Source organism: Plectropomus leopardus, chromosome 3 (assembly GCF_026936395.1).
Source record: "Plectropomus leopardus strain MGB_pleo_1.0 chromosome 3, ASM2693639v1, whole genome shotgun sequence".
In the NCBI taxonomy this organism is placed as follows: Eukaryota; Metazoa; Chordata; class Actinopteri; order Perciformes; family Serranidae; genus Plectropomus; species Plectropomus leopardus.
The window spans coordinates 39,223,794-39,236,356 of record NC_142178.1 but is presented as its reverse complement, the minus strand read 5'-3'; the positions used below and the strand labels follow the sequence as shown (position 1 = coordinate 39,236,356).

Genomic DNA, 12,563 nt, shown 5'->3' with positions numbered 1-12,563 from the left:
TCATATCTTCATCCAATCAGCAGAGAGTCTGTGAGCTGAGCAGATCTCTGACTGTCCTCTTATCAGGCCCAGCAGCTCCTCCAACCAATCACACTTCACACGGCTCCGCTAATAGAAAAATAAATTGCCGGGGAGCCAATTCCAACACGGCGTGCCATGAGAAGGAGAGCAGAGTGTGATTCCTCTGATATAATGAAGCCCATAACACTGAGATCAGCTTATTAAACACCGATGGGATTACTGACGGCGGCTCATCCTCCTGATGGGAGATGCAAGGTCAGCGTTCCTCAGCTGCTGGGTCACAACAGGCCAAAACACACACACACACACACACACACACACGCACACACACAGACTCTGACACTTCCTCTAATCAATCAGTCAATCAGAGTTTATTTGTGTACCACTTTTCATACAGACTGTATGAACACACATAGACACACACACACACACACACACAAATACATTCACATACGCACACACACACACACAAATAAAAGTTTATGAATACCTGACATTTTTCAAGAAAAAGCAAGAGAACAAAGATCTGGTAAAAGTTTTAGAATTCATAATATATATGTAATTATGGTTTTATTATAAATATAATTATAGTTATAAGTTATAGCCATAATAATTTTCCTGAGGTTTAATCTTCTCGCTCTCTCTATATATATTTATTTATTTTTTTCTAAATCTACAAATTTCTTGCAATTTTTGAACTATTTCTTACCAAGTTGCTTATTGCTTTTTCCCACGTGTATCTGAAAGAAACTGCACGTTATTCAGGGTTTAAAGATTTAAAAACTTGAGAGCGTACACGTTATAAACTGACGCGGACGTTCACTGGCCGAAGGTCACAATGTGACGCCGTCAGAGTGAGACTGGGAAACCCAAGAAAACTGATGTCGATCCAGGTTTCAGAGGGTTAAGTGACCAACGTGTAAACCTGAACAGAGACCTGTTGGCCACCCACACTGCTGCAGGTCCTGTGTGTGTGTGTGTGTGTGTGCATGTGTGTGTGTGTGTGTGTGTGTGTGTGTGTGTGTGTGTGTGTGTGTGTGTGTGCGTGTGTGTGTGTGGTTCACGTGGCTCTAACAGAGCAGACCGCCGCTCTCTGCCTCTGTGGTCCTCGACAGGCTGCCCGGTGGCCTCAGACTGCACACAGAGGGGGACACACAGCTGACGGAGACAGCAGGACGAAGACGACCATCATCCGGTCTCTGGGCTGTTTGAACACCACGAGGAGTCCGAATCCTCACCTGCAACCTCGATACGATTCACTTTACTGGGAACTCTGTGCTGTCAGGACCTCGGGTCCTGCATGGAGGATCTGTGAGGTCTCAGTCATCATCCTCTGAGTTTCAGACTGCGAATTCATCGACTGGAGGTTTCATTCGTTCATTACCTCACAGCTGTGCCTCGGTGTCTCGATAAAAGGCCGCTCTGAAATGTGCAGTTTAAAGAAAGGCCTTGTTTTCGGTGGTTTATTTTGGCAGAGGTGGGGCTGAGGGAACAAGCTCCGTGTAATAAAGCAGAGTAAGGTCAGCAGACGCCCCATGTGACGGCACAGCGCGCTGGATTAGCTGCTGTAAGCCTATTAAAGCGGTTCGGACGAGGTGGGCCGGCACGGACTACACTTCACTCCCCGCACACGGCGACGCAGGGCGGCCGGTTTGAAACCGAGAGGTCACAGGTCCACATGTGTCCTGCTGGACTGTCCTCGAGCCAGAGACTCAGTCGGTATGATAATCAGGTACAGTCCTGAATTTAACTCTTTGAAACTGAAGCAAATTGACTTGATTTCTGTCAGAAACATGGGAGGAAGGCAATGAGTGACTTCACAAGAAATTAACCAAATTAGTAAACAAGAAGATCACCTGAAAATTAGCACAAAAAAAAGAAAAATTTAAAAATTAAAAATTTGAATTTCTTGTACGGGCAATTTAGCATCAATAGTTAACCTGCATGACTTTGGCCTGTGTGAGGAAGCTGAAGGGCCCCTAAAATAAAGTCAGGGAGAACATGCAAACTCCACAGAGGGGCCCCAACCACCGGGCGGGCTTGATCCTCTGGCTGCGAAGTAACAGTGAAAAACTGAAACCGTCATGCAAAACCATTTCTGATCCTTTCTGTCTCACAAACACCGTCCTGTCTTTTCCTGCTGGGACCATCAGTGGGGACACACCTAACACACGTTACCTGCTGTATGTTGCACTGAATTTATAAAAGTCCAGTGACTGAGATAATTTCTTCATTTGTCTTCTGGTGTCATAAATGTTCTAAAATCCAACAAATGTCCAAAAACACTACAAAGTTCCAAAAATACTAAAAATGTCAGAAAATCCTACAAACGCTCCAAAACCCCAGAAATGTTTCTAATATCTAAGAAATGCTCTAAAATCCTAGAAACATCCAAAAATTCAAGGAAAATCTGAATATCCTGGATATGTTCGAAAATCCAAGAAACGTCCTAAAAACATACGAAAATCTCAGAAATTTTCTAAAATCCTAAAAACATCCCAAAATCTTAGAAATGTCCAAATATCCAAGAAATGTCCTACAATCTCAGGAGTGTCTAAAAATCCAAGAAACATTCGAAAATCCTAGAAATGTCAGAAAATTCAAGAAACATAAAACCTAAAAATGTTGTAAAATCCTAGAAACGTCAGCAACTCCTAGAAAGGTCCTAAAATCTTAGAAACTTCTGAAAATCAGGAAATACCCGAAAATGTTAGAATCTTCCGAAAATCCTGAAAACGTCCAAAAATCTTAGAAATCTCCTAAAACCTAAGAAACATCCAAATATCCAAGAAATGTTTGAAAATCTTATAACTGTCCTACGGTCTTAGAGACATCCTAAAGTCTTAGAAATCTCCTAAAATCCTAGAAATGTTGTAATTGGTGGAAAAAAAATCCTTGGCAGCAGTAAGATGCTGTTTTGTTGTGACTTTAATTCAACAGATAAACATCAGAATCGGACCAAAGACAAAATAAGAAGAAAAGAGATTTAATGTGTTTAAGATACGGGGTTAGCTGGTCACATCTTCCCGCCCTCCTGCGTGTAGCCGCCGGATGGCAGCAGCGGGCTGAAGCGCAGCAGCGGCAGCTCCACGGCCGGGAAGCGCTCCTTCATTGGCCAGCTGTCCCTGAAGCCCCGTGCAGGCGGTGGAGGCGGGGGCAGGGCCGAGTCAGCGGGGCCCGAGTAGCTGTCATCGTTACGGTGGTGGTTGTTGTTGTCTGCAGGAGACATGCTGTCGCCGCTGTGGCACCGGACCAGGAAGGCCCCGCGGCGGTGGCGGTGGTACAGCAGGCCGGCGGCCGCCAGCAGCGTCAGGATGAGGCAGCTGAGCAGGAAGAAAAGCGCGTAGACGCCTTTTGTCTCTGCGGACAGGCCCGAGCTGCAACCTGCGGAAAAACAACAGGAAGTCAGCAGCTGTCCACCTCCAGACATCTCATTAGTTAATCCTAACGCAGCGATACTCAAACCAGTGTGGCCCCAATAGGGCGCCGGGTGGCCCCCCAACCAGTTTCTCATTCATAATAAAGATAAAGTGATTCACACTGGGAATTGTTGTTGTCCTTTAAGGTTATATAAGGTGTCAGAGACATAAAACAGCATCAAAACAGTGTTTATCAAAGTGCCAGTGGAGGATCCCCCATTAAGACCCAAATGTCTTAAAATCCTGGAAAAATCCTGAGATCCTAGAAATGTCTTAAAACCCTATAATCTTTCCTCAAAAAAAAAAAATCCTCAAAATGTCCTAAAAGTTCTTGAAATGTTGTAAAATCATAGAAACATCCTAAAGTCCTAGAAATATCCCGAAATTCTAGAAATATCCTAAAATTCTACAAATGTCTGAAAATTCTGGAAATGTCCTGAAAACCTCACTATGTCCTACAATCCTAGAAATGTCCTAAAATCCTAGAAACATCTTAAATTCCTAGAAATGTTCAAAAATTTTAGAAATGCCCTTAAATTCTGAAAAATGTCTGAAACTCCCAGAAATGTCCTTAAATCCTAGAAACATCAAGTCTTAGAAATGTCTTATCTTCTAAATATCCTAAAATCCTTGAAATGTCTGAAAATCCTCAAAATGTCCTACAAACACAGAAATATTCCAAAATCCTACAAACGACCTAAAAGCCTAGAAATCTAAAAAGCTAAAATCCTAGAAACATGTATGGGGCTGCTGGGACTGGCCCCTGGCCCCTGGCCCCTGGCCCCTGGCCCCCTGTCTGGTTGCAAAGCGGCCCCCAGGTAACACAGGCCGAGTGTCCCCTGCCTGAATGAATCAGTGTGAGTGAGACTTCGGTGACCTGCAGCCTTCGTGTCCACACAGACGGTCCCTCCTGACCCCACGCGGGATTTGTCCTGGAAGCCGGGCCTGCAGCGGCACGAGTACGTACCGATCCAGTTCACACAGTCTGCGTTAATGTCGCACAGCACCAGCAGGGTCCCACACTCGTTAACATCTGAAACACACACACACACACACACACACACACACACACACACACACACACACACACACACACACACACACACACACACACACACACACACACACTTATTATCTCCGCCAGGCGTCTGCAGACTGACAGTGCAGCCAATCAGCAATAAGGAATCATTTAAGTTAAATTTTTTGTTTTCTGAATTTTTTTGGGAAGTCTTTTATTTTTGTGATGTTGTGTTTTAGGAAATGTAGTGTTTTGGGATTTTTTAAAAAATGTTTTGTTTTTGGATGTGTTGTTTTCTGAAATGTTCTAGGATTTATGGAGATGTTTTGTTTTTGAAATGTTGTGTTTTGGGAAATATTTTGTTTTCTGAAATATTTTTGTTTTGTTTTCTGAAATGTAGTTTTTTCTTAATTTTTGTAGTGTTTTGACCATCAGGACCACCATTCATTTGACCTTCAATTTGACCTTCAGCCACCAAATTCTAACCAGTTGAGTCTTGAGTCAAAGTGGACGTTTGTATTAAATTTAAGGAAACTTCCTCGAGATGTTCTTGAGATATCATGTTCACGACAAAGAGACAGACACAAGGTCATGGTGACCTTGACCTTTGACCACCAAATTCCAGTCATGTCATTGTTGAGTCCAAAGAAACGTTTGTGCTAAATTTGAAGAAACTTCCTCAACGTGTTCCACAGATTCTGGCATTTATGAGAATGGTCGCAACGTCTCCGGCTGCAGATTTTTCTGGCGTCAGCGCAGAAGCATAAAAAAGGTGTCAAATTTCTTAAATTCACGACCATTCACAGATTCGACATTTCCACTCTGCTTCACCTGAAGGCCGGAGCTGTACCTGCAGTCGTGATAGACATGATGACAGCACTCCTGTGGTTTCCTCTGACGCCGACGTCCGTGAAGACGAGTCCCTGCAGGGTGGACTGGACGGTCTTGTAGACCTGCAGACCCCCGGGCCCCTGTCCAATCTGCAGCCAGATGATGTACAGCGCTCCTGCATGCAGCCTGCTCGGACACAGAGCCACGATGCATCACTAAGAGCAGCTACTGACGCGGCTCAAAGGGTCATGAAAAAAACGGATAAATGACTGATTTTGCAAATAGCAATTTCCAGGCCTGTTTTTTCTGCTTTAAATGATATTTCTGCACTTAGCTGGGATAAATGGTTTTATTTGGGGGGATTTTTGAAGGAAAAAAAACCAACATTTTTTTTTTGTAAAATACTGCCAAAATTTTTTAAAGAAAATACAATTGCCCAAAATTTCACTAAATATTTTGGCTTTAAACATCACCAATAATTATTAAGAAAAAAAAAATCACCCCAGTTTTTTAAAGAAAACATGAGGGGCTTTGAAGGGCATGTTTACTTAAAAAAAAACCCAAAACTTTTTAATGACAGAAAACATTACCAATTTACAATTACAATTTTTTTAATTAAAAAAAAAATTCTTTAATCCTAATTTTTGAGTAGAAAGAAAGTGCATATAAAGCATATTTTTTTAAATTATTCTTTTTCTTTTCTTTTCTTTTCTTTTTTTTTTCCTTTTTCTTTTCTTTGTTTTTTCGTACGTTTTAAGGTCGTTTTCTTGTTTTTGTTTTTACTAGTCTATTTTTTGGCTTTTTTAAGTTAAATTCTTATAACTTTTTAATAATTTATTGTTATTTTTCTTCTTTTTTGGACCATTTATTTTCTCACTCATTACCTTCTTCCCATGCTGTAGAAAGAATCAAAACCAATTTGCTCAGGTTTCAAGGGGTTAACCCTGTGTGCTATTTTTTCTGCTTTAAACGTATTTAAGTGACAGCAGTGCTGTGAGTCTGTTACCTTTTCACTCGTTTGGCCGTCATGGACAGCGGCGTCTGCAGAGCCTCCAGCCGCTTGCCGATCTGCAGAAACAACAACTTGGCTCAACATGCTACACGAAGCAACGCCGCCGTCTGTGTTTAACCGTCATCAACGTACCGCAGTCTGCACAGAGCGCAGCAGAGAGCGGGCCTGACTGTCCCAGGACGCCTTCAAATCATCGCTGAAGTTCACTTCGACAGTCACTTCTAACAGGTGATCTGTCAGGGACCAGAATCACGCACAGAGACGCTAAAGCAAGCTGAGTCTGACAAACACAAACTTACATTACATCCCGTCAAAACATGAAGTACACTGAAATTACATATGAACTCAACATCTGTCTCATCTGGACACGTCTCACAGATTTTGTCAGATTAGTGCAGAATATGCTGATGATCATGAATTGTACCAGAAAATCAAATATAATGTGCTCACTCACAGTATAACTGGTACAAAGTGGATCCTTAAAAATGGATATCAAAACAGTCAAAATAGGACAGGACTCCAATTAAAGTATTTTTTATTGCCACACGGGTGCTTCTGCACTGGCAACAACATAATGAAATCTTCACAGGTTTGATTAATAATTTACACAAATGCAAACGACACAGTACGTCCCAGCAGGAGGAGCCCAAATTTTTTATTTCCTCGTTTTTTTTTTTTAAAGATTTAAACAAGATTTTTACAAGGCACGATCACTAATATTGGACAGAAAAAATATATAAATGCAACTAAAAGGCAGCAAAAAAAAAAACAGTGATAATGATCATACTGATACTACCAGTATGATCATTATCAGTGTTTTATTTTATTCATCAATTTATTTATTTATTTATTAGTTCATTCATTCATTAATTCTTTCATATTATTGTGCTACTGCCTCTGGTAAAAAAATCTTGTGAAAATCTTTGAAAAAAAAAATTGGCACCCCCTGAAGATTTTGTTATGTTATTGCCGATGCACACGCTAAAGAAGGCCGTCTGGCCCGTAACGTAAAAAAGGTGCTTTAATTGGAGTGCTGTCCTATTTTGACTGTTTTGTACCAGAAAATAAAATAAAGGACATGTTTTAAAGTGTTCACAGTACTGTGAACTTTATTTATCGGTCCCATACTCACCTCCAGGCAGATGTGGAATTTCAGAGTGATTTCTGAAGTCGACTACAAGAGAAACACAAAGTTGAGAATGAAATGAAAATTAGTCAATAAAGTAAAACAACAAGAAAATTCCCCGGGGAAAAAAAGTGCAATATCTACATCTACTTCTGCGGAGCGTTTCCTGGATCATGGCTAAGCCTGAATCATGGTCATGGTTATGCTGTTGCTGTGATCCTGTCTGTGGCTGCGCCTGGATCATGGTGATGGTTGTGCTGTTGCTGTGATCCTGCCTTTGGCTGCTTTCCGCGTTGTGGCTGCACTGATGCCGTGTTCCTACCACCGGCTCAGCTTGGATCGTGGTCATGGTTGTGCTGTTGCTGTGATCCTGTCTGTGGCTGCGCCTGGATCATGGTGATGGTTGTGCTGTTGCTGTGATCCTGTCTGTGGCTGATGGTTATGCTGTTGCTGTGATCCTGTCTGTGGCTGCGCCTGGATCATGGTGATGGTTGTGCTGTTGCTGTGATCCTGTCTGTGGCTGCGCCTGGATCATGGTGATGGTTGTGCTGTTGCTGTGATCCTGTCTGTGGCTGCGCCTGGATCATGGTGATGGTTGTGCTGTTGCTGTGATCCTGTCTGTGGCTGCGCCTGTTTCCTGGGTCTTGGTAGCACTCATGCCTGCTCAACGCCAACTTCTACTGCCTTTATTATTAGTCATTACTCCACTATTAATATACAAATGACTGTTATCGCATCTTAATATTTGCATGTAACATTGTTTTTTGTTTTTTTATTGTTGCTGTGCAGCTCTCCCTCTCTTTCTCTTTCATATATATCTTTATGTCATCTACTGTAATTTACTTGTTTTTAACAACATCTTTGCACATCTGGCCATCCCGGAAGAGAGATCCCTCCTCAGTCGCTCTTCTTGAGGTTTCTACCTTTTTTTTTCCTGTTCTAGGTTTTTTTTGGGGGGGGGTAGCCTTGGTTGATGTGAGGGTCTAAGGACAGAGGGATGTCGTGTGCTGTAAAGCCCTCCACGGTGATTTGTGATGATGGGATTTATAAATAAAATGGACTTGAGTTGTAGTCTCAAACACAGATGTACTCACAGCTCCCTCTGTGGTCGGACAGCGGCTCCACCATGTTGGGCTGAGCATGAGTGTGCGCAGGCTCCTCTGCATCTGGTGCTGCAGACGGGATGGGAAGCTGGTCTGAGGCCTCGCTGACCTTCATCCTGGACTCACCATCTGCGGGCCTCTCCTCCTCTGAAGCAGCATCCTCCTCACCAGCTGTCGGTCTGCTCGTGGTGGGTTCGAGCTGCTGGTTCTGACCGTCTTCTTGCTGCTGTTGAGACTCTGGAGGGTCGGCCGAGTCAGACTGGTTTGACGGGGTTTTAGCGGCACCTCGTCCAGATCGAGAGGTCCCCTGTGTGGATGCTGGCACTGTGGGCAGAGCTGTGGACGGGTGGACGTGGTTCTCCTGGTGACTTTCCACCTCCTGAGAGAGGATGAAGAATTTAGAAATATTACTAACAGAAAAGAACAAGATGCACATCGAAGGTGAAAATTATTTATAAGATTTTACCAGTGAAACTAAACTTACAGCACGCACGCAAAATCTGGCCCCCAACAGGGTGCATAAAACAAAATCCTAAAATCCTCAATATGTCCTAAAATCCCCCCAAAATCTTTAAAAAGTCCTTAAATCTTAAAAACCTTCTATAGTCCTTAAACAGAAAAATATTCCTATAAATTAAGTCCTTAAGTCCTTAGACATTCTACAATCCTCGACATTTTCTAAGAAATCATCCACCAAAATCCTAGAATCATCCTACAGTACAATGCTAGAAATTTCCTAAAATCCTAAAAATCTTTTTAAAAAAAATCTAAAAGGCTCTTAAATCCTAGAAACGTGCGGGCTGCTGCGACTGGCCCCTGGCCTCCTGTCATTTATTTTAAAAGTGGACCCCAGGTAAAACGAGTTGAGTGCAATAACTGACATCAGTGCCTTTGTCCTTCACCTCAGCGTCTGTCTCCGTGTCCTCCTCGGACCCTAGCTCGGAGGTCCTGGCTGATAGCTGATCATAATAATCATACATGAGATCAGGATCAGCCGGTGAAGGATTCTCTGACTCCATCTGTTCATTCACAACAAGTTCACCAGAGTCCACGAGTCCAGGAGACTTTGACTCCCGGTCTGCGAGTCCATCCTGTGGGTTGTAGACCACCGGCGGTCCGAAGGCCTGGTAGCGTCCGTAGAAGCCCCTGTAGGGCGCGCTGGGCCAGCCGCCGATCAGCAGCACCACGTGCACAATGTTGGAGGACGATGTGAACTTGGCCTCTCGCCAGCACCTCTGCAGGACCCTGTGACCCCTCGAGTGACCTCCGGGCTGGTCCACGTGGAGCTGGTCGTCTTTGAGGCGGCAGGCGTCGTCGGGGGTCAGGTCTTCCAGGTGGAGCTGGATCTTCTTTGCGGGGTCCACCTGGATGGTCCAGTTGCACCACAGAGGCGGGTTGGAGCACAGGTAGTCCGGAGAGAAGAACTCTCCGGAGTCTCCGTGCAGCAGCTGGTGGCAGCTCCGCAGGGCGAAGAAGGCGCTGCCATCTCCCCCATGTCCTCCATGTCCATCTGAGGACAAGACAGACAAAAAGACACCACATGTCCTATTTCCAGAGAAGGAAGAATCATTTAACCCTTATGGACTATTTGGTGCATTTTAGTCGCTTGTCATCCTTAATTTTTTTGATAACTGTGTGTGTGTTGATGCATGTGTCCTAAATGTAGTCCAGATTGTGTATTTGAGTGTAATCAGTGAATTTGCAGCTCAGCTCCTACAATAAGTCTAAAATACACTGTGGAAACTAAATAGTTACATTCAGACTGTTCAGGTCCAAAAATGCTCCATTGAAACCCATTCAAACTGACATTTTTGATCCCACAGCCATCAGAGCAGAAAAACAGGACTTGTATTATTTCTGGGTGTCATTCTGGGCTTTTGACTCTGAATTTGTCATTTTGACTATTTTCCACCTGATGAGGTCATTTTGACCATATTTGACTTTGCAAATAATTCATTTTTTGTATTTCTTTCATCTTAAAACATACTGACATCATGACAAAATCTGACATTTAAAGGGTTAAAATTCTGATAATTAATGAATATTTTATATTTATAATTAGGACTGATGTTGGTTAAAAAAATAAACTCAATGAAAGTAGAAAACCATATGTATATTTTTTTATAGCCTGATTTTGAAAAGCACATTTTGTGTGCAGAGCAGTGCAAGTGTGAGTATTTGACACTTCACAAAAAATAATAATCTATAAAAAACATATGTTGCTGCTATTTACTGACATATCTCAGGCCATGATCATCAAAATAATAATAATCTTCTAAGCATGTAGAATATTGTAAATTAATTTAATTTTTCTAGGGTTTTTTCCATCTATAAACATAATGACATCATGACAACAAACTGGCATTAAATGGTTACAATTCTGAAAATTGAAAATAATATATAATCTATGTATGTAAAATATATTTTTTAAAGCTTGATTTTGTGCACAGAGCAATACGAGTGTGTGCAACATTAACCCTTTGAAAACTAAGCAAATTAGCTTAATTTGAGCTAAATTTCTTTGAAAAACATGATAAACGTGGAAAAAAGGCAATGAGCAAAACCCCAACATCAGCAAGATATGAGTAAAAAATCCCACATTATAAAACATATAATGTTTTGTTTCTGTGACATAATTTTAAATACAAACTAAGAATATAGTTTTCTTGACATTCTTATTTCCCTTTTTTAAAGAGCAAAAAACATGTTTTATTATTATTATTATTTACTTACTTACTTATTTCTTGCAGTATGTGGGACATTTCTTGCCATGTTGCTCACTGACTTCCCCCCTATGTTTTCTAAGGAAATCAAACCACTTTGATCAGATTTAAATACTTGTGAAAGGCGTTTGAACAAAGCACAAGAAAAGTGATGCTGATGATTCAGGTCTCAAAGGGTTAAAGCGGGCCCTAAGGGTTAATAATATCATTTGAGATCCCTGTTTACAGAGTTTATTTCACCTCTACAAGTCTGCTAATGATCCTGAAGCTGATCGTTTTCAAATGCACAGATAAGAAAAGTTAAACCCACATTCACATTTGAAATGATAAATTCTCACCTGGAGGCTTGTTGGCTTCTTCTCTGCTCACCTACAGACACAAGAAAACGACACGTTCATTAATGTTGCAGCAGTTTTAATAAGACTGACAAGAAGAAACAAATACTGAAAACAAAGAGATTTTGCAGCCTCACCTGTGACTCGCAGCGTCTCCACATTACACCAAATATCAGCAGAAATATGAGCAGCACACTTTGAAAGCGACAGTTGTTCCTTTGTGGCATTTTAAGACCAAAACTTTGTCTGTGAAACATCTTTGAGAGAACATGAAGCTTCGCAGCTCCTGATAAACTGCTGTTTTCCTCTCCTGTGTGAGCAGCTGAGAGTCATCAATTAGCTGATTGAGCTTCCTGTTGCTGGATGTCACAGTCAGGTGTGTCCACCAGAGGTCTCTGTGGTGTTTTGCATACAATATTTTCATTAAATTCAGATAAATGCTCTAAATTCACAATACAGCTCATGCAGCAGTAGGAAATTAACTTTCTTTTTACACTAATGAATTACCAAAATGCACCAGCTGTTTTCTGTCAGCAACTGTCTGCAGAAATAAAAAAAAACAATTGCACAAATGAGGAATTTAAAAAATATATAAATCTAAACATCTGTCTGCAGCACCCCAAAGCAATAATAATAATAATAATAATAATAATAATAATAATAGTAATAAAATTTCAAATAATTTTATTGTCAAATGACAATGAATACATAATTTGAATATAATAATAATAATTAATTGTTATTATATAAATATATGTATTAGTATCACTTTTATTATTATACAATTTATGTTGTTGTTTTTGTTGCGATTCTATTGATGACGGTTTTTCTTACAAAATCACAACTAAAGGTAGGACTGAGCGATATGGAAAGTCTCATCACCATAATTTTTGTTCATATCAGTCGATATCGATATATATCACAATGTACATCAAATCACTATTTCTGTCGAGTTTAAAGGTTCCTTTGACTCCT

At 41.3% G+C, this 12,563-nt stretch overlaps 1 protein-coding gene across 1 annotated transcript; it reads right to left on the bottom strand.

Moving 5' to 3' along the window:
* Window positions 1–2,931: 2,931 nt before the first annotated feature.
* On the bottom strand, window positions 2,932–11,932 carry LOC148190075 (uncharacterized). The gene is made up of 10 exons (XM_088075042.1): window positions 11,726–11,932; window positions 11,592–11,622; window positions 9,433–10,040; window positions 8,522–8,909; window positions 7,434–7,475; window positions 6,434–6,534; window positions 6,296–6,357; window positions 5,309–5,475; window positions 4,318–4,473; window positions 2,932–3,405 (listed from the first exon to the last, which is right to left on the bottom strand). The coding sequence occupies exons 1-10, from the start codon at window positions 11,843–11,845 to the stop codon at window positions 3,038–3,040; spliced, it is 2,043 nt and encodes a 680-aa protein (XP_087931168.1). The 5' UTR covers window positions 11,846–11,932; the 3' UTR covers window positions 2,932–3,037.
* Window positions 11,933–12,563: the final 631 nt, after the last annotated feature.

Excerpts from the sequence above, each read along its gene's own strand:
- LOC148190075 (XM_088075042.1), bottom strand. The coding sequence starts at position 11,845 with ATGTTTCACAGACAAAGTTTTGGTCTTAAAATGCCACAAAGGAACAAC. Across the intron at positions 10,041-11,591 it reads AGAAGCCAACAAGCCTCCAG|ATGGACATGGAGGACATGGG; the intron begins GTGAGAATTTAT and ends TCTTGTCCTCAG. Across the intron at positions 3,406-4,317 it reads TGTGGACACGAAGGCTGCAG|GTTGCAGCTCGGGCCTGTCC; the intron begins GTCACCGAAGTC and ends GTTTTTCCGCAG.